The sequence below is a fragment of the Colletes gigas genome, unplaced genomic scaffold, assembly GCF_013123115.1.
Source record: "Colletes gigas isolate AHSC1104 unplaced genomic scaffold, ASM1312311v1 Colletes_gigas_Sc00019, whole genome shotgun sequence".
Classification (NCBI taxonomy): Eukaryota; Metazoa; Arthropoda; class Insecta; order Hymenoptera; family Colletidae; genus Colletes; species Colletes gigas.
The window spans coordinates 4,912,255-4,934,854 of record NW_025106648.1 but is presented as its reverse complement, the minus strand read 5'-3'; the positions used below and the strand labels follow the sequence as shown (position 1 = coordinate 4,934,854).

The 22,600-nt window shown below is 32.4% G+C and overlaps 2 protein-coding genes across 7 annotated transcripts in view; one reads left to right on the top strand and one right to left on the bottom strand.

The window, feature by feature from the left end:
* Positions 1-22,297, bottom strand: part of LOC122400674 — a 30,145-nt gene extending 7,848 nt beyond the window's left edge. Inside the window, exon 1 of the mRNA XM_043402253.1 lies at positions 21,196-22,297. Coding sequence (XP_043258188.1) covers positions 21,196-21,935 — 740 coding nt within the window. The 5' untranslated portion in view covers positions 21,936-22,297. The remainder of the gene's footprint in view (positions 1-21,195) is intronic.
* The window catches only part of LOC122400660 (kinase D-interacting substrate of 220 kDa), a 187,134-nt gene that overhangs the window by 75,822 nt on the left and 88,712 nt on the right, over positions 1-22,600 (top strand). The window contains exons 1-2 of one of the 6 annotated variants that reach the window (XM_043402219.1): positions 3,968-4,621; positions 4,980-5,813. The exons of the other annotated variants lie outside the window; for them this stretch is intronic. Of the exons in view, the coding sequence (XP_043258154.1) occupies positions 5,625-5,813 (189 nt within the window). The 5' untranslated portion in view covers positions 3,968-4,621; positions 4,980-5,624. Of the gene's footprint in view, positions 1-3,967; positions 4,622-4,979; positions 5,814-22,600 lie in introns of those variants that run through there. 6 annotated transcript variants of the gene reach the window in all.

Sequence of the window (22,600 nt, the reverse complement as noted above, 5' to 3'; positions counted from 1 at the left end):
GAATAACAGAATCGTCTTATTATTAGTTTACAATTTCAAAACCAAAATTGATAGAATTTCGTTAGATGAATATTGGTTTCGTTTGATGTTGAATTCATAAAAGGGACTCTCTTCCTCCAGAATATGTAAAGCAAATCTTTGAACACAAAGCTGATTTTATTACATTATAAAAGCGTACAGAAGGTATTATGGAGTAATATACAGAGTGTTCGGGCACCCCTGGGAAAAATTTTAATGGGAGATTCTAGAGGCCAAAATAAGACGAAAATCAAGAATATCAATTTCTTGACTGAGGCTTACTTAAAAAGTTACTAAAAAATTTCAAACCGTTCTGGAAAAATTATTTTCGGTTGCGGAGCTTAATTACAATCATTTTTTGTGAATACAAATACCTCCGAAATCCTACTCACTTTCGAGAAAAAAAATAGGGTAGGTGCAGAAATTTTTCGACAAAAAAAATTTTTCAAATCGTTATAAAAAAATTATTTTCGGTTGCGGGGGTCAATTACAATCATTTATGGTAATTACACATACCCCCAAAAATCCTACGCATTCTCGAGAAAAAAATTCCTTACCGAAATTCTAATTAGGTGCCTAAATTTTTCGATGAAAAAAAAAAAAATTCAATTCGTTCTGGAAAAATTATTTTCGGTTGCCGGGATCAATTACAATTATTTTTGGTGAACAGACATACCCCCGAAATTCTACCCACTTTCTAGAAAAAAATTCGAGAAGGTGCGAAATTTTTCGACGGGGGGAAAAAATTTCAATTCTTTCTGGAAAAATTATTTTCGGTTGCAGGGGCCAATTACAATCATTTTTGGTGACTAGACATACCCCCGAAATCTTGCGCATTTTCGAGAAAAAAATTCAGCATGGATGGAACTTTAAACGTTAATAACTTTATAACAAAGGCTCCATCAACAAATTAGTATTCTTGATTTTCGTCTTATTTGGGTCTCTAGAATCCCCCATTAGAATTTTTCCCCGGGGGGTGACCGAACACCCTGTATATACAAAGATATTTTCAAGGAAAGTTTATTAAAAGCTGTGGAAAATAAACGGTTCGTTGAAGGAGATATTACTTTCCAACACAGTGAAGACTGCAAATATACTACCAAAAGTAGAGATCGAAACAGTTAAAATGAAATTTTAAAAATAGAAGTTCCGATGAGAAAAGATAAATAAAAGTTTCAGTTTGAATAAAATCTATAAGAAACAAAAATGAAAATTCTTATGCAACAGAAAAATATTAGAATATTAGAATAATATTTAATGAAAAAAATATTAGAATAATACTTGATGAAAAACATATTAGAATAATATTTTAATAAAAATATTAGAAACATTTTAGAATAATATTTTTTTCATCGATAGTCTGCAACGGAGTATGTTTTGATAATAAATCATGTTATTTTTTTTTTTCGAAGTATGTATTATGTTTAAAGCTCTTCAGAACTATAATACTGTTTCCATGAAATTTTTTTATGGGTTTTAAAATATTTTTTAAAATTTCCTTCGCAAGAACACTTTGTAAATATTTGTTCTCATAAAAATTCCACAAATACCGATATTTTGTAAAAGAAAAAGTTGCAATTCGAACGGAGTTAGAAAAAAAAAGTTAATTGTTTTCGATCTCAGGCCAAAAGATCTGAATCCCATCAAAAATATGTGGGTTGCATAATTCTAGAAAAAAAAGGTGTCCTCGTCGAAAACAACCATTGTCTTTTTACTTTTAGAAAGAACATAGTTTTCACGAATATAGCTCCTTTCATGGACTAAAGAGGGATGTATCGAAACTACATTTAGAAGACGAAAGGTTTGTGATACCAATAATTCGCGTACATTGAAAATAATTCTCGTGCTAAGTGTTAGATAATGTAAAAAAAAGAATGAAGAAATGTTTAGACTGTAATAAAAGAACCGTTTGAACGTTTATTGCAGAGTTAATATCCCATAACAACTGTAAAGTACTCCAGAATAGTTTAGTAAACTTAAAATGGTAATGCCCCTTGAACTACGAGGTTTGGGACATAAACAGTTCTATTTTTTATTCAAAGAACGGATGCAGTTATATTTTTGAAAAATGAATAAAATTATATTCAGTTTGTCATCATTCGATGTCGTTTAATTTTGTCTGATGAAATTTTTCTGTATCTCTAACCGTTTTAGAAATTCAATTTTTGCAAGTGTATTTGGAACATCCTGTACATTTGGACTTTTACAAAAAGAATACAGTGGATGAAATTTTTATAAGAACACTATCGTTTTAAATAAAAATGGGAGGAATTTTGATAATAATATTAAAGAAATGCTAAAAAGTAATTAAGGAATAATAGAAAGCAGAAAACTAATGTATAGAATTTTTAAAAATTATTTTATTTCTGACGTAAACAAAAAACTTTGTTCTTACCTCGGTCAACACTTTAATATCTCTGTTATCAACACTAGAACTGCTAAAACGGTCAAAATGACGGTAATTTTTACTAAAAATTGTAAAAAATTTACTCGACTGGATTATTGAAAATTTACCGTAATTTTCTATAACAGAATGAATAAACACTTATTTCTATTACATTATACGATTCTTCGTGTATCTATTGTTTTAATTTCTTTGGTAGAAATAAATACACTATAATTGTTAGTAGTTCTAGTGTTAAAGTGAGAACAAGCAAGTTTATTTACATATATTATAGCAATGCTTGGATAACTGCGAGTCATTTTCGATTGGATAAGTGAACGGTAATCATCCCTACAACTGAGAAAGTACTCCTTTTGATACATTAATGTAATCTGATCTGGGCTCTCATATCGATGAGACGACACCATGCATAGTACGTAATGCAAAGGTGAAACTTTTTTATTTTTTTTTTAAATGAAACTTGTACCAATGTATTTGTGAGAGTCTTCCGATTAAAATAAGACCAAACACGATATGATTTGTTTTTAATTTACTACTGTTTTTAACCTAAATACGCTTAAATACGCAAATGTGATCCACGTTATATCGTGTTTGGTCTTATTTTAGTCAGAAAAATCTCAGAAATATATTAGTAAAGGTCCCATTAATAAAAAATGAAATATAAATAAGGTTGACATTATATTTTTGTTTTTTTATTCTTAATGAAATTTCTACCAATGTATTTGTTGAGAGTTTTCCGATTAAAACAAGACCAAACACGATATAAATTGTTTTTAACCTACTTCTAATAGTGTATAAGATCGTGTTAAATACGATCAAATACACACTCATTAACCCCTTACCGTGCAATGATGAGTCTGACTCGTGACAAGTTCTTGATGTCAAGTTTTGCAATCATAAGGCGACCCATTCGTCATTAAGCATTCTATAGTAAAATCAACACATTTTAACATTCACGAGATAATCGTAAAACAAATCTATTCTTTTTTGTGGCCAGTCCTTGTACGAACAAATTTAATAAAAATTAAATAGTATACGTTTGAACAATTACATTAAATCGTACGTCAAGGGGTTAAATACGTAAATATGATCCAAGTTATAAGGTGGGTGGTCTTATTTTAATCAGAAAAACCTCAGAAATATATTAGTAATGGCCCTATTAACAAAAAATGAAAAATAAATAAGTTTGACATTATATTTTTTTTTTCCAATATAACTTCTACCAATATATTTGTGTGAGCTTTCCGATTAAAACAAGACCAAACACGATATAAATTGTTTTTAACCTACTTCTAATAGTATAATAAGATCGTGTTAAATACGATCAAATACGCACCCATTAAATACGTATGTAAATGTGATCCAAGTTATATGGTGTTTGAACTTATTTTAATCAGAAAAACCTCAGAAATAAATTAGTAAAGGTCCCATTCATAAAAAATAAAAACTAAATAAGTTTCACATTGTGTTATTCTTATGTATCCTTCGTTCGCTGTCCTTTTCTACGTTCGGCAAGATACAAAGTCGAACGCCATAGCTCGGTTCGTGCCTTTCCGGGAACTGAAACATAACCATGCTTTTATAACTACGAGACTTCGGCCCCGTGTCTGTTGCAGTTATTCAAAATTTGCTGTATTCGTAAGGTTTTCACAAGATACTATTATTTATTTGTGTAATAAACAAAGCGAATGAATTTTGTAGTTAATCATGGTGTTTTTATAGAAATTTCGACCATTGCATCAGGTTTTACCATCTAACCTCAAAATTTATCCATACGCGAACTTTTCTCTGTTGCATATGCTTACGATTAGTCACGCCACCGTCGATGTCGTTGCTTCCAGAGTCTCGATAACATCACCTCGGATTGATGAACAGCCTGGCTAGATAAAAGCTGGGGAAACGAGTGAAAACGTCAATGCTTATCGTAGCAGGTCGTGCATCTTTGTTGTTTGTTACTTCTTCGATACATCCAAATCTTCGCTGATAAACGTTTCTATACGTACGAGAAAAACACAGTGACAGAAGCTTCGGATCGTTGTGCCATGCAAACGCGATACGATGTGTCACCGTACGGTCTGTGTTTCAAAAATGTGTTCAGTATCGTTGGAATAGGGTGCGCAGCGACACAGCTTCGAAACCAATAACGACGCTCGGTGGACTTCGTTAACATTTTGACTGCCACATCACCCATATATATGGGTGACAGGATTTATATGATACTAGAAAAATTAATTCTAAAGTCAAAATGTTTAGGGAAATAAATTTAGATAGAATTTGTGAATTTTAACAAGGTTACAAATATAAGTACCGAAACAAATTTTAGGTTATGTAGCTTACAATGGTCTGAAATCAAAATTAGAAATAAATTTAGATAGAATTTGTGAATTTTAACAAGGTTACAAATATATGTACCGAAACAAATTTTAGGTTATGTAGCTTACAAAGGTCTGAAATCAAAATTTCACTTTTGCAGAATATTATACGGTTTTGATCTGGCAGTGAACGTGTTAACAAATGTTTTCGGTTTTCGTTCATCGTAGAAATTTTTCATGGACAGCGATTTTTCTTTCGTGGAAAAGTGAAACGACGAAGAACAACGTGTCGTTGCGGTCGTCGTTAAAGAGCAATAAATCGTGAAGGTTATGTAACCCGCGACATGTGCAAATCGTCTTGCGAACGTGCGTTCGCGATTTTGTCGCGTGAGGAGGAAACGTTGCGTTCGGTATACCAGGTGAAATAAATTACCGGCCTCTAAACGGTCGAACGATAAACTCGTACGTGGAAGTTGTTAATTGCAACTCGCGCCGCGAAATGTCGGAAGAGGTTCTAAAAATTGTTCGAACGTTCTAATCGTCGAAGTGTATTTTTTCCCCCACAACCGCGTATTATCGAAAGGTTGTTGAAACATGTGAGAATAGAAAGACGAAAGAGAGAAAACTTTTCCCTCGAGAAGGATACGCCTGGAGTCTTGGCAATAAGGGATTACCCGAAACAGAAGCAAACCACGTAACACAGAAGCAGACGCGATAAAGAATAGATAAAAAAAGCGTAGTAACGGATTCGAGTATTTAATGTTATAAATATAAAATACGATGTGTTAAAGAATGATCGAGAAATGGAACGAAGTACTTTCGAAAAATCAAGTTCATGGTATTTTAAAGATCGTTTTTGCTAGCCTAGTGCCACTTAATATCGTTGAAATATGAGAGTGTTTCTTGACATCGACCTGGTTTCCATGGAATACGTGAATGAAAGAAGTAACTTACTGACTTCGAATGCGAGAAGTGCTGCCTCCTTACCATCCTTAATCCCCCAAGGATTGGCTCGCGGTTACGGGTCCTTATCTTCGTGCCAACAGGTGATACAATCGATTTGGAACAGAAGTAAACAGGTACAGAAAAAATACAAAAACCGTAACGTGAAATTGTTTTTTTAATTAATATACGAACTAGCCAATGGAAAAGAACTGCCAGTGTTTCTCAGTTGTTTCTTTTACCTTATCGTTTGATATCAAGATTTTGGTTTTCAAGGTATAAATAGAGCAACACGTGTCTTATTTATGCCCCTAGGCAGAAAATATTATTACAGCCCCTTCCTCTACTCTGTTATAAAGAAGAAATATTATTAATAAGAAGTAGACATATTTATTATACAGGGCGTTCGGCCACCCCTGGGAAAAATTTTAATGGGAGACTCTAGAGGCCAAAATAAGACGAAAATCAAGAATATCAATTTCTCGACTGGGGCGTCATTAAAAAGTTATTAAAAAATTAAATTAAAAAATTTCAAATCATTCTGAAAAAATTATTTTTGGTTGCGGGGGTCAATTACAATCATTTTTGGTGAATACACATACCTCTGAATTCCTACCGACTTTCGAGAAAAAAATTCGAGTAGGTACTGAAATTTTTAGACGAAATTTAAAAATTTCAAATTGTTCTAAAACAATTCTTTTTGGTTCCAGAAGTCAGTTATAATCACTTTTGGTTAATAGACATACCCTTGAAATTCCAACCATTTTCGAGGAAAAATTTCCTTACCGACCCCATAAAAATGGTCCAAATATCAAATAGCCATAATTCCTGCAATAGTGAATATATTTCAATGAAGCTTTTTTCTGAAGTAGATCTCATAGGTACCTACAAAAAAGTATTAGACAACTTTTCTCTAGAGCTGCAAACAAATTTATTAAAAATGAAAAACGAAGTTTTAAGAAAAATCGACAGAGGGTAATGCTGAAATTTTTCGATGAAAAAAAAAAATTTGAAATCGCTCTGGAAAAGTTATTTTTGGTTGCGAGGGTTAGTTACAATAATTTTTGATGAATAGACTTACCTCCGCAATCCTACCCACTTTCGAGAAAAAAATTCGCTACGGGCTGAACTTTAAATGTTAATAATTTTATAACGTAGCCTCCATCAATAAATTAGTGTTCTTGATTTTCGTCTTATTTTGGCCTCTAGTATCTCCCATTCAAATTTTTCCCCGGGGTGGTCGAACACCCTGTATATGATAATAAATTATAAAATAAGAAGTAGACAAAATTATATATTATTATAAATTATACAAATAAGAAGTAGACAAATTTATTATATATTACTATAAATTATACAAATAAGATGTAGACATATTTATTATATATTATTACAAATTAAACATTTATCTACAGTACAAAACTAATATAAAATTACACTGTTCCAAATTTAAATGGCCAAACTTGAGGTATGCATATGGGATCATAAAACGAATAAATTTTTCTTTTGAGAGGATGTTTGCAAACGTCTCGTCTCGAAAATATTGTCTTTTAAAGTTACAAGATTATTAAAAACTTCAGAACATAGAAAAATTTAGGTGATGTTACAATGTATGCACTGCACTGTATGTCATTTTGTTAATTTTTGTAAATATCATTGAATAATAATGGTTCTCATATTACAAATCAATTTTTAATGGCTTAATTTACAATTGAAAACATTAACAGTAGTGATTTACTACTTTATCAAATCGTTGAACTGTTCATATAATAAAATTTTAATACTGCGATAGTACCGTATATATTTTGGTATTGAAATTTTTTTTAAATTAACGACAATTATAAATGTAAAAAAAACTTGCTGTATTTTTGAAACTGCAAGTTTGATAAATCGCAGTAGTAAAATGATTTATAATGCCTTTAACAGTACATGGTTAACATAACCATGAAAGAAAAAAGTACAAAGCATTCAAAATTGATAATTTGTAAACTCGAGTTTGGTATTTTAAAAACACAGAAATTAAATTGTTAAATGTTTACGTTCGAGTATAACTGGTTCGACTAAACTGGAAACAATGAAGTTAAAATATCTTCTAAAGTAATTAATTTTCGACTAAAGTGTCCTAATACTTTTTTGAAGAGGATAAAAACGATGCCACATAAAAACTGTACTTCCATAGAAAAAAAAATATAAATAACCCTGAAATCATCGAAACACCTCCATTTTCGGAATAGACATAATGTCGTTAAAATTTGTTTAACGAAATTTTCTTCCATCTCTTGTTCAAAAGTTGTAGTCTGGCCTAGTTATGCGAAACTAAAAATTAAAATTAAACGCGAAATTAAAATACTATGTTTATATTAATACGATGTTGCAAAATAAGATTTTTTATTTTGGTAATGAATACACTAAAGTATATTTCAAATAATTTTATTCTTATTAAATATAAACCTCGGAAGCAATATGATATTGTGGCGCGCATATGGCCGCACGATGGCGCTTTACGGAAGAGTACGGGTCGACCGTAGGGGAACCCCAAATGAGGTTGCGGGGTTTTTCGTGCGTGGATATTAATACGAAACAGTTATATCACTTTCAATGTATAACTTATTGACATAAATACTATGCTCTAGATTATTGACGGACCACAGATATATTACTTCACAAATATTTTAAAATTATGTTTATACGTTGTGCTATTTTTTTATCGCGGGGCATATGTATTTCTGTTCTCACAATCTTTATATTTAGTGCTAAAGACGAATGACATTATTATTACTCTTTATCAGAAGCATTCAGTGAACTGTTACTTGGAACGAATGATAGGAGCTTTCTTTGCAATACGAATTGATATAAATACTAGTAACCTTCAATCATGAAAATGGAGATATTATTCGTTTCTAAGTCCTGTAACTTTATAAAAGAATATCTTTTAAATGAAAAATTCATTTGTTTCTTAATCATTTAAAATTATAACACTCTGTAGATTGTGTTTCGCTTTTTTCCCCAACAAAATTGTTTATTATGTCGTTGCAAATAATATCCAGTGTAAAATTAGTTTCAGCAGATTATATTGCCAGAACGTTCAATCGGTGTTATTTTATTTTAGTTTTTATGCGTATAATATTCTGATATTCTACATAAAAATATTCTTAAGGAGGAATTCTACTGGAAACTTTCGAAAATATCGATTTCTTTTTACTTTGACTTGTTTACTTGTTTACTTACGTTTACGAGTATAAAAATAAAATTAAAAAGGAATGAAATCAATTCTTGGAAGTGACGCCAGTCGGGAGGTAGCGTCATTGATCAAACTAAGTTTGACGTAAAACATTTGATTTTTAAATCATCAGATTAGAAGATAACAGCGTGAAAAGATTAAAACGGAACATTCTCTATATGTGTATAAATTACACACGATCACCTTGGTAGATATTCGTATATTGCCATTGTATTTGTACCAAGAGTTAAACAGATAGAAAGATACAATTTACGTAACGTATTAACGTCTGCATCGAGAACGTCTACAGATTAGAAAATACGTCTATTGTTCTGGTTTTTTCCAAGTATTTTTAAGTAGACAATTGTAAAACGATTTGATTTTGTAGCAGAGGTTATACAAATGGACAATAAACGACACATATATTTTAGGTTACGCTTAATGCACATGGCACGTATCGTTGCATATATCGTACTGGTACTGCACAGTGTTGTACTATACTGGAACAAAAGATGGCGCGCACGCCTGCCAACGAGGTAAAAAGAAATACCTCCAACATACGCATGTTTGCCAACATGGGAATGAGAAACATTTCCAACAGATTTCTACACGAATGACTTCTCACGCATATTTTTTGGAAAGCATTTATGCCAGAAATTTGGAATTTATGTACACAAGTATAATTACATTTATGTACAAGTTTACATTATACAGGGTGTTCGGCCACCCCTGGGAAAAATTTTAAGGGGGGATTCTAGAGGCCAAAATAAGACGAAAATCAAGAATACCAATTTGTTAATGAAGGCTTCGTTAAAATGTTATTAACGTTTGAAGTTCCGCTCGTACTGAACTTTTTTCTCGAAAATGCGCGGGATTTCGGGGGTATGTCTATTCACCAAAAATGATTGTAATTGACCCCCGCAACCGAAAATAATTTTTCCAGAACGATTTGAAATTTTTTAATTTAATTGTTAATAACTTTTTAACGAAGTCTCCATCAACAAATTGGTATTCTTGATTTTCGACTTATTTTGGCCTCTAGAATCCCCCATTAAAATATTTCCCAGGGATGGTCGAACACCCTGCATACACGTTTAAACAAACTGAAAAAACAACAACTACCATTATTAAAAAACATTGGAGAACGTGATATTAGGGTTTAACTAATAGATTCAAAGAATTAGAAGTATAAAGTGACATTTTCTATTTAATATTATTTTTTTATTCTTAGTATTTTTAGTTGAAAAACATCAGGTCCCCTTGCATAGGAACTGATTAAATAACTATAGACAATATTTAAATATTAAACACAACTACTTTAATTATTCTTTCTTAAATAAAAAAATTTTCGTTTCTTTTTTGCGTCATTTTTTCAAACGAACAGTAAAAATATTTTATTTTTAAAACTGGCTCTTTCTGATAAGTGATAACATTATAATTCTATAATATATATAATTCTATATGATAAAATTATGTAATTCTATATTTTATAGTTATATTCATAAACGTTACGAATACCTTTTTGGCTCACAAATTTGAATATTTGTGATATTAAAAATATTTATTTTGTTGAGCCGTTCATAATCTTGCGGCAATAAGCACGCTGTCAAAGTGGCGACACCTATAATAAGGTTGAATCGTGCGGAGATTCCCTTGACTTCGAGTCGAGTCGAGTCGTTTGTTCGAGTCGCATGGTCGGCATTACTGCAATTTATTTATATTAAACTATGTAATACCTAAAGAATAATTAAAATGGTTGTGTTTAACATTTAAATATTGTCTATATATATTTATTTAATCAGTTCCTGTGCAAGGGGACCTGATATTTTTCAATATATTTCACATATTATTTGTACATGTAAGAGAATTAACGAAAACAAAAATGAACAGAAAAAATATGACACTGCTTAAATTTGATCTTTTTATCACTTTTACTGTTAGTATAACTGTAGTGAGAACATTTGTATGCTCGCTAAGGTGTTCGCGTGTATGTAACTTCTAGGGTACGATTTTAATTCCTTGCATTTCCTTCATAATTGTAAAGTATTAAAAATTGCATTTCGAAACGTTAGCGAAGTTACAGAATTTTGTACTCAATTTGATATACAAGGTGATTTATATAAAATGACTAATTAATTTAATTTTGAGATTCAAAGAGATACAAGAAATTTATTTAGACAAAAATTTTAATATAAATCATATTATATAATAATATATTAAAATAGATTATCTAGCTTTTGTAACAGAATTCGATATTTTATTTGAGGGAAGTAATTAAAGAAAAAAATTATTTAAAAATAATTTATTCAAACTGAACACACAATAGAGTTAGTGTTATATGTATATTATTTGTAAAATACAAATAGCAAAGTATTTAAAATAATCTCATTATGTTAAATGATTATTTATTATTTATTATTTATTAACTTATTTCAAATAAAATGTGCACAGATCTATGTATACAATTACATCAATCATTTATGTTTGAAAATGTTCCTGTGATTTGTAAAAGTATCAAGAAGAATATATAAAAAATTTTAAATCGATATGTTAAATAAAAATAGCAAAGTATTTAAAATAATCTCATTATTTTAAATGATTATTTATTATTTATTATTTGTTACCTTATTTCAGTCAATTACATCACAATTGCATCAATCATTTATGTTTGAAAATCTTCCTGTAATTTGTAAAAGTATTAAAAATAATATATACAAAATTAAAAATCGATATGTTAAATGGTTAAAAAAAAAAAAATCTCAAATATCGTTTCAAATTATGAGTCGAGAATTAGGGAAATATCTTATGAATCATCGAATAATGGACGTTGTGACCAATTTATTTATGGCAAGCATTGTAGGTACAATTAACGTCGTATATATTTTGCGACGGCGAGGGAGCCACAGTTGGTCCGAGATGAAATGAATGAAACACGTTTTCCTCCGTTTTCCGTTCTGCCCATTGCCTCAGCGATCGTGCCAAAATTGTTCGACGTGCTTTGGAAGATAAACGACAAACGCAACAGTGTCACGAAACATTTGTTGCTTGCGCGACGCAAATTACGCCCGATTACTTCAAGCATCCGTTTTCTCATCGCCAAATTTAGCGCTACTAATTACACGGGAAGTTTGCAAAGGTGAACTGTCGCTCCACTGACACGAAGGCACATGTGATTGACTTAAACATAGGAAATTTTAGAAGCATGAAAACTATAGATCACGGCCTGCAACGTGTATTTAAGACATACGTGTACACATACACAGGTACAATTAATATATTCGTGTTAATATTCGATTACTATTTAATATTAAGGTTAGGTTTTGGGGTGAAATTTCCGAAAGAGTGATTCTTCACCGATTTTTATGCTTTTAAAATATGTTACAAAGGACGCCATTTTAAACAAATTTTTCCTTTACCAATAATATGCGGTAGGCAATACTCGGTTCAACAACTGGCAGGAACCAAATCTAACCTAACCTAGATTAGGAACGAAACGTGTAATGTCCAGGTCTCTACATACATAGTAAGAAAGAAGCTAATTTTCTAAACAAAAAGTACTCATCCTCGATATTAAAATGAAATATTTTAATATTATTAGATAATAATGTAAATGAGGAGGCAAATAAAAATACAAATTAAAATATGAAAAACTGTATTTCAACATTTAATTTATCTATTTATTATTATATACAATTTATGTTGAATCCGTGTTTGTGTTAGAGGTATGGGTTTTTGATAGTTACTTTGAATAATGTGCTTTGCACCGCTGGAACCATTCATAACGACCGACGATCACAGTACAACCGAATCAAACGCGAAGAGACAGATACGTGCGCCGCCAGTGAGCGAAAAACGCAACTACAAATCCATACGTATGTGTAGGATTATAACGAAGAGAATTGTATTTGGAACAAATATTCAAATGATATAATTATATAAACATATTTGAAACACACGAAGCGCATAATCTTTTTACACAAATTAATAATTAGCAACACAAATTAATATTACGTTTGGCTTTCACAACCACTCGTTTCGTTCTCCCTATTGTCTCGCTGTCCCTGGTTACTCATTCCATCACGAACAAAACACTTTCAGCAACTCATTCAACAAAACTACAGCGCGGCACAAACATTCAATAGAAATCTCCTACATACATATGTATCTCCAACAGTTTAAACTGTCAGAATTTAAATTAATTATAAATGATTCAGTTAATGCATCAATATTGTGATTCAATTGTCAAAAATTTGTGTTCAATAACTTGAACAATACATTTTCTCCAGTTTCCAACCGTAACATGTTCTACTACTAAATACTACTACTAAATAAATTTTTTACATCCTCAAATCTGAATGTTGTATTATTTGCTGCAATATAATTTTTAACTTGCGATAAAATCATCTCGATTGGATTTAATGCGTCATGAGGGCCCTTCTCAAGTACCTCTAAAAAGCGTCCCTGAGCAGCCACTCATCTGTGGCAGCACCGTCGATCACGTGAACTTTCTGTTTATATTTTCTGCCAGTTCTCGTTGAATCGGGTATTCGTTCATAACTCTGAATAAAATATCAGTATAAGGTATATATATTCGATTGAGAACTACTATTCTTGTGCAAAGGCGGCAAAAATGTCTCATTGAATTTTTTATTAATCTTATTTTCTTCCAATAACCGTGAACAAGTTTCAACATTTTTTTTTCGATTTTAATTCTGCCTATAGGTACGCGTCCACACCAGCGTTGTGTTAGCTCTTAGTCGCGTCTTATCTTATGATAATAGAAACGGTCTTACGTATTGGGTGATCTTTAAAGATGGACTTAATTTTTATCCGTAACACAAGGAATAGAACAGACATGACGAAATAAAATATAGCCAAACCAAACCAATTATGTACAATAGGCCTTAATTTCCAAGCAATTGTTGAAAGATTCTAAAGGTTGAAATTTTATAAATTTGATTTAAAAATTAAAAGAAAGTGATTCAAGATTAAATTGTAGTAAGTGATTTCACCCTGTAGAAATCATTTAATCAAAGTATTACCGTATCAAATATGCTGAATAATAATTTCTTCCTTAAATAATAATTCGATTTGTTGTCGAATGTTCTTTTAATTTTTGAACAAGTTTCGATTTATGTTTGTCACGAGACAAATATATAAAATTCTTTTATATTCTTTATACATATTTATTATTTCTATTATAACAATAAGTAAAGTAGATAAATGTTATAGTACACAAAATCAAACGAAGATCAAGATAGATGGAGAATTATGTATGTATTCGCGTCACACAACGCTTCCAATTGAATGTTGCGCCATTATTCTAATTGCAACCAGACATCGATCTTTTGATATTCATCGACCATTGTGATACGTTTGCAGCCATTTACAGTTCCACGTGGACTTCCCGGTCGATTTGTAAACGAAAATCGAATAAAGAATCGATTCGAGACTAGCGATATTAAAGGGGAACGGACACAGTGACGTGTTATACTTTCATGGGGCCCAAGAGTAAACGAACTTTAGATGTCCCATCCGAAGAAAAAAACAAATAAAGAATATTTTTAAATTCGATCCCAATTTTATTGGGAAAAGAAAACAAATAAATTACTTAATATAGGTGTTGATGAGGTACATGGCAGGAGTTGAATAGAGTAAGAAGAAATAGTTTGCACGAGACAACCTTTTTATAAGAAAACTGTATTTTGATAGACCTCCTCTCTCTCACATGTCGCAAGACAGACTAACCAATCAAGATGGCGCAGCCGCTTGCATTATGGTGGCGCTCTCATCGATCGACTACGTGACGCGCTCGATCTACAATCGACTTCAATAATAGGAAAAATATCTAACTCGGACCAATAATTTAAAAATAATACACGGACATACGCCTAATATAAATATTCTTATTATTTTTTTTGTGATTTTGTTGCTTTTTAGACCAAGAGTTGGATATTGATTCATTACAAAAATTAGTCAAGCATATAGAACGTCCGTTCTGTTGATACATTTAAGAATTGACAAATAAATTATTTAAATTATTTTTACATTATCAAAATTAATATTAATTTTCTTAAATTGCCTCGTATATTGAAAAGATTGAATTTTGATTTTCATTTTTTGCAAAGCGTATAAAATATTATATTTCTTTGGTGATGTATGATTTTAATTATAGTACCTATTGTATATTGCGTGACTCATTGCGATGGTGTGTTGCTCAATTTGCGAAAACGTGTTTCGAAAAATGTTTAGTGCATTTTGTGATTAGTATCTTATACTCTTTTCATAAATTATTCAATCATTTCGAATTATATTAATTGATTAGACACGGCAAATATAACAACTATATTTTAACAATATATTTAAATTTTTGCTCTCGATTGGGATTCTATTTACATAAAAATATTAATTGTTAGAAAAAATAATAAGTAGACGATAATAATAATGATATCGAAGTTGTAAAATTAAAATTGTTATGTAAAAAAAAATTATAGTCAAAGGACTTAAAACACAAATGTTGGTCGTAAATGTGTTTTAACTAGTCTTGTTTATCAGTAATCATATGAACGTCTCAATTTTTAATACATTTCTTCATAGAACATCATTTTTATCAGATAATCCAAATTGGAAACGAAAAGGTCTTTTAAAAATAAAATTTCTTATGATACCATATAAATATTTTAATATTCACTTCTGCTCAACATTTACACTTTAATTTCCTCGACTATAATTTTCTCTTACATAAACATTTGCATACTACAAACTATTCATGTTTTCTTTTTTTATCAATGATTTACTACTTACTTTTTTTTAGCGATTAGCACGTTTACTGACGAGAATCTTAACCACGAACGAAATATTTAAATACATAATTGTATAAATTACAATTATTTACCATTTTCATTATTGTATTAACAGGTACGCGGTTTTATAAAAAGAAAAATAAATGAACCTTAAAACCAGTAAAAGTATTAACTTCGAAACAAAAATTTTCTATGGACAATATTTGCTTCACAAAATTATGCAAATTGCAATAACATTCTTAGTATAATTATTCAGGCGTTCTGTTTCAGACTGACCACTTTATATACTTTTAATTTGTGCTACGAGAAGTTTCTCGTTAACTTAAATTAGGAAATAAATGAATTTTCTAATTTATTATATTATGTTATTTTTTTCTCGTTCTACTTGCATAATTACATCAATACAATTTTTACTGTCATTTAACTTAATATAAAATGTCAAATTTTGCGAGATTTGAATTTGAATAAGTATTCTAGATGACAATACAGCATTGTAGAAAAATTAGGTGTATATTTTATGTTATGTAAATATTTTATAAATTATGATACAGTACAATATTTCTCAATTTTAGCGTGTGTGGGTGGACTAGTAGCAGTAAATTTTTGTCTAAAGTAAAATTAAGATATTACTCTTTCTAATGAAAATAGAAAGATCATTCGTTTCTAGTTTCTATTGAAGTCGATTGTAGATCGAGAGTGCCACGTAGTCGATCGGTGAGGGCGCCACTATAATGTAAGCGGCTGCGCCATCTTGATTGGTTAGTACGTCTTGCGACACGTGAGAGAGAGGAGGTGTATCGAAATACAGTTTTCTTATAAAAGGTTATCTCGCGCAAACTATTTCTTCTTACCCTGTCAACTCCTGCCACGCACCTCATCAACAGTTTCAAAATAAACAATAAAAACGGAATATTTTCGATTAAATACCTATACCTGAAATGGTTCAGTGACATCAAAGTATAATTTCGCACAATTCAAATACGTATCCAACTTACTTAATACCATTTTTACCATTTTATTAAAAAAAAAAACAATTTTGCAAATTATGATTTTATTTTTCATTCATTTTGAAAATGATCAATTCAAACGCATGTAGCCGCATTCTAAAACAATATTGAACAATCTAATCTTCCTTAATAGCCATAGTATTTGATTAAATATCAATGTAGATTTTTTTTTGTCAACGAGGATATACAGGGTGTTCCGCATTTTTCTGAACACACTTCAGCAGTGTATTCTACAAGAAAAAATGAGGCTAAAGTGTTATATAACAAGAAATTCATAAATGCTTAGTTAAGAAGTTATGACAAAAATATGAAATGTGATGGTTTTTTTATTTACTGAACAAACTTTATGTTATAGTTTGGGAAAGGCCACCATTAACACGAACGTATTTGATGTAGTTATTATTACTTTAATAATGCCTTAATACTACATAGTGTAACTTTTACGGAAATAAAAAAAGGTACATGATGTTTCACCATCGATTACTACGAATACTCTAGGCGTCGCGCGGGGAAGTCCCATTCGAATAAGTCTAATAGATGGCGACACTGCATTCCTCAACACTGTACTAAAACTTTGTTTAAAGAGAGCAACTGCTAGTTGAGGCACGAACAAATATTTTTAACGTAGAATTATGTGAATAACTTAAACATTTCTTTATCAGAGTTTAGTTTCTATCATTTATCTTGGACACTAAAGTATTCTTTCTTCGATGATAACTTTTTGTTGTCATAAAATTTTTAATTATCGTTCAAGTTTATGTTCAGTAAATTGCAAAGAAACTCACGATATCGAATGCTTGCAAAAGATTGATTTTACTTTATTATAAATTTTTTTAATATCTCGAATCTCAACTGAGTTTCACAGTTCATATTTTTGTTATAACTTCTTAACAAAGCATTTATGAATTTTTTGTTATATAATACCTTAGTCTTAATTTTACTTGTGGAACCCACTGTTGAGGTGTGTATGAGAAAATGTGGAACACCGTGTATGTCTAAAATGACTTTTTTCCCGTATTTGGGATGCAGTTGCCCCACTGTCGCTAGCAGGAAAAAAATGGCAAGGCGGTTGAATTATCGTCGCATATTGTCTGGGCAAAGTTATTTCTTTTTACGAGCAGCAGTAAACGACTTCTCGGTACACAATTGATTAGTCGGTTGAGAGGTTTAATTGGCCCAAGTGCCGCGACTATCGCAAGGACACGCACTTCTCGTTCCTCTAGTACTACTAACTGAAATATTTTTCTAGCTGAAACAATATTTGCCGAGTGAGTGTCCTAAGCAGACATGGGCAAAATTTTTAGCTACGTGCAAATTTACAATATCACGTAAAACACAACTGTTCGTCGCTCCATAAATAAAAACTCGAATTTAGTGTGATTTTCACACATTTTTAACGCGTAATAAATTCTATAAAAATTCACTGAAATACTAACGAGTATGCAAAGGGTATAAAATTCAAATATCTAAAAACAAAGTTAAAGAGCCTATATATTTGCAATTATCTCTCAGTACAGTAACCAAAATCAGTATTCTACAGGAAAAATTGCACTTTGTGATGTACAGAGAATAGTAAAAAATAATTTTAGGGATGTGCATTTATAGTTTAAGAATTATCAGAAAACAGATGTCATTTTTTTTGTTAATTCAATGAGTAAAAAAAAATAAAAATTGAGGTGTCGATGATTTTACCTTATTTATTACTAGGTTTATATAAAATGAATAAAAACAGTAAGTTTCATTAAAAAAAGGAAGTAAAGTTTGTTTGCAGTTTCCAAATGCCTCAGTGTATTTGTTTAAAATTCTTTGTAGAATAATAGAGCGCGCTAGGCGGTGCAAAATTTTTCTATATTATTTTTCGAACCTCCAACATATTTTATTACAGATGCCCACATTTTTTCAAATTATAGTGTGAGAAATAAATATATTTAATAGTACGATGGTGTACCTGTAATTTCATAACATTTATTATTTATCATTGTTTAAAATTCACGAGTATTAAATGTAGTATTAAATTTAAATTTGAATATAAATGCTAAACATTGTATTCAATACTATTATTATTAAAATTTGAATTTTAATATTAAATTTGAAGTGTTGGAAATTTTTAATTTTTAATCAAATAAGCGTCACTTATAAATTGCGTACGTTAGTTTTATTCCTTTTTTTGTTACTCGTAAAAAATATTGCCCACTTCTGGTCCCAAGCGCTGTTCTAAATTAAATCGTGGAATATTTTCAGTTTGTACACGACAAACTGAATAGGCGGCACGGTAATCGCATAATCGAGTCGCACTTATCGCTGAATATAAATATGCAATTGAAATCGGCGAGAATTTATGGTTTAATATTGCAATATCAACAATACCGTCATTTTTCGACCGTATATCACATTTACTTTGCATTTCGAAACGACTAAGATCTAAGCTGAAATTGCAATGGGACACGTGTGTTCCAATATAGTTATACAGAGTGTTCGATCACACCTCGAAAAAATTTTAATGAGAGATTCTAGAGGCCAAAATAAGACAAAAATAAAGAATACCAATTTGTTGATTGAGGCTTCGTTAAAAAGTTATTAAAATGTTAAATTAAAAAATTTCAAATCACTCACGAAAAAATTATTTTCGGTTGCGGGGGGCAATTACAATCATTTTTGGTGAATAGACACACCCCCGAAATCTTACGCACTTTCGAGAAAAAAATTCGAGTAGGTGCTGAAATTTTTCGGCGAAATTAGAAAATTTCAAAACGTTCTAAAAAAATTATTCTTGGTTACAGTTGTCAATTACAATCATTTTTTATCAATACACATACCCATGAAATCCTACTTACTTTAGAGAAAAAAATTCCTTATCGAAAATATAATTTTAGGCCCGAAAATGTCTCTCCGAAATTTCATGTGTATCTTTAAAACATCATAACTTTTAAACGGATCGAGTGATTTTAATGTTTCAAAATGCAAACGACGCGTATTTTAGTGAACAATATGTAGAAATTCTAAAAATATTGGAAAAGTTGTTCCTTGACCCCGTAAAGTGACAAAAACCCCATAAAAATGGTCCAATTTTCAAACAGCTATAACTCCTATAGTAGTGAATATATTTCAATGAAATTTTTTTCTGAAATAGAACCCATGGATACCCACACAAAAGTATTAGACAACTTTTCTATAGAGCGTCAAACAAAATGATTAAAAATGAATTTTTCGACAAAATTAAAAAATTTCAGATCGTTCTGAAAAAATTATTTTTCGTTTCGGGGATCAGTTACAATCATTTTTGGTGAATAGACATATCCCCGAAATCCTACCCACTTTCTAGAAAAAAATTCGAGAAGGTGTGAAATTTTTCGACAAAATTAAAAAATTTGAAATCGGTCTGGAAAAATTATTGTTCGTTATGGGGTTCAATTACAATCATTTTTTATGAATACACATACCCTCGAAATCCTACGCACTTTTGAGAAAAAAAATTCTTTACCGAAAATATAATTTCTGGCCGGAAATGTTTCTATAACTTTTTAACGAAGCCTCAATCAACAAACTAGTATCCTCGATTTTCGTCTTATTTTGGCCTCTAGAATCTCCCATTAAAATTTTTTCCAGGAGTGGTTGAACATCCTGTGTAGTAGATAGATTTATTTCCTGCTTCCCGTTAGGGTTACACTTCCTCCCCACCTTACATTTCCATCTCTCCCTTAACCTAACTTATCCTACTTATCCTACTTATTCTACTCTTACTCTACTCCTCACTGCCCTTACATCCTCCCCCCGCCGCTTTTCCCCTCTCTCTCATTTCCTTTCGCCGCACGCTCTTATCCTAATCCTACGCTACTCGCTCTCTCTCTCTCTCTCTCTCATCTCCCTTCGCCGCACGCTCTTAGCCTAACCTTACGCTACTCGCTCTCTCCCTCTCTCCCTCCTCCCTTCTCTCCCACTCCTCCACCCCCGCTCGCCCTCCCCGCCGTCGACTTCCATTTCCGCCCTTGCATTCCATTCCTTCATTCACTCCTCCCCTCATCCCCCCCTTCCCCCCTCTCCACCTCTTTCTCTCTCCTCCTGACCTCCCGCCTCTTTATCCACCCCTCCCCTCCCCCTCCCTCGTCCAAAATCTCCCTTATCCTTTCCCCGATCCCCTTCCCCTCTGCCTCATCCCCCGTACATCTCTCCAAAACGTGCTCCCATGTCTCCTCCTCCCAACCACATACCCTACATCTCCTCTCTTCCTCATCCCCCCAGTACCTCCCCCCCCCTCATCTCGTTCCCCATCCTATACCTAGCTAGCCTTCCATACCTCACTTCTCCCCACCCTGCCTTCAGGTACCCCGGTAACTCCCGTCCCACCAACTCCCTGTACCACCTATTATACCTCGACTGCACCACTTTTCCCCATCTCTCCTCTTCCTGCCTCCTCCCATCTTCCTCCTCCCATCCCTCCCAGCCCGCTCGCCCACTTGCCCCTCCCTCTCCTCCCCTCAATCCTCCCAACCCTCTACACCCCAACCTGTCTCTCTCCCACGCCGACAATTCCTCTCCCCCTTCCCTTCCCCTTTCCCTTATCTCTTCCAGGCACCACCTAGCCAACTCCCCTCCCTCTCCCCTACTCAGTTTCTCCTCATATCTCCCTGCCCTTCCCCCCGCCCACGTCCTCAACTTTTTCCTCTTCGTCTCCTCCCTTACCATATATCCTGGCGTCCTCCAGTCCACCCCCAATGACCACCTTATATACCTCTCCTGCATCCTCTCCATCTCCTCCCTCTCCCTCCACCCCCAAATCTCTGCCCCATATCCCGCCACCGTCCAGACCAACGTGTCGAACAGCCACATCCTCCTTCCCCAGTCCCTCTCAAACTTCCTTTTCCCGATTCCCCATGCCTGCCTCATTACCACCCCCGCCTTTCTCACCCTATCCCTAACCTGCGCCTCCTGACCCCCGTTCCTCCTGAACACGTACCCCAGGTACTTAAACTCCTTCACCTCCTCTATCCTTTTCCCCTTCCACCTCCACTCCACCTTCCTCTCCCTTCCTCCCCCCTTCCTAAACCTTACCACCTTCGTTTTCTCCACATTAACCTCCAACCTCTTTCTATCCAGGTACCCTTCGAGCCGCCTAATCATACTCCCCATCTCTTCCTCGTCCTTCGCCACCATCACCAGGTCATCCGCATACGCCAGCGCACACACTCTCCTCCCCCCTACCTCCACCCCTCCCCATCTTCCTTTCCTCATCTCCTCTTCCACATCCGCTATTAACAAATTGAAGAGCGTCGGACTCAGGGGGCACCCTTGCCTCAACCCCTTCGCCGTCCTAAACCCTCCCCTACCTCCCCCCCCACCTTCACCCTGCTCTTCGTCTCCCTACATCCTGTGTAGTATTAATTAGGTAAAACAGTTAATTGCATTTATTATTGCGATTATTCATGAGTTTACTATTTCTCTTAGACTTTTACAAGTAGTAATATTAGCATACTATAATATTCTGTACATGCGTAGTTTTAAATAAGATCTATTTAAACAAGATGAATGGAACATGCTAAAAATAGTAATTACATTATAAATTCGACTGAGAACAAATTCAAAAGATTTCTTGAAAGCACAAATTTTAGTTTTCCTTTCATTTCGATTATTTTCATAACGATTGTTCGAAATAGCATTATTATATTGCGTATAATTAAAATCATTGAATTCTTTGAAGACGAAGTTACTACATTTTTTTATTATGGCTTATATTAATCAAGTAGTACTATATTTCAAATAAATTATTTTATATACTATACCATTGCAATTAATATTGATATTTTTAAACATTTTTATGTATAATGTAAAATTCTATTTCCGAATATATTAACAAACAATGAAATTTTAATCATATATTAAGGAAAGGAAACTTAAAA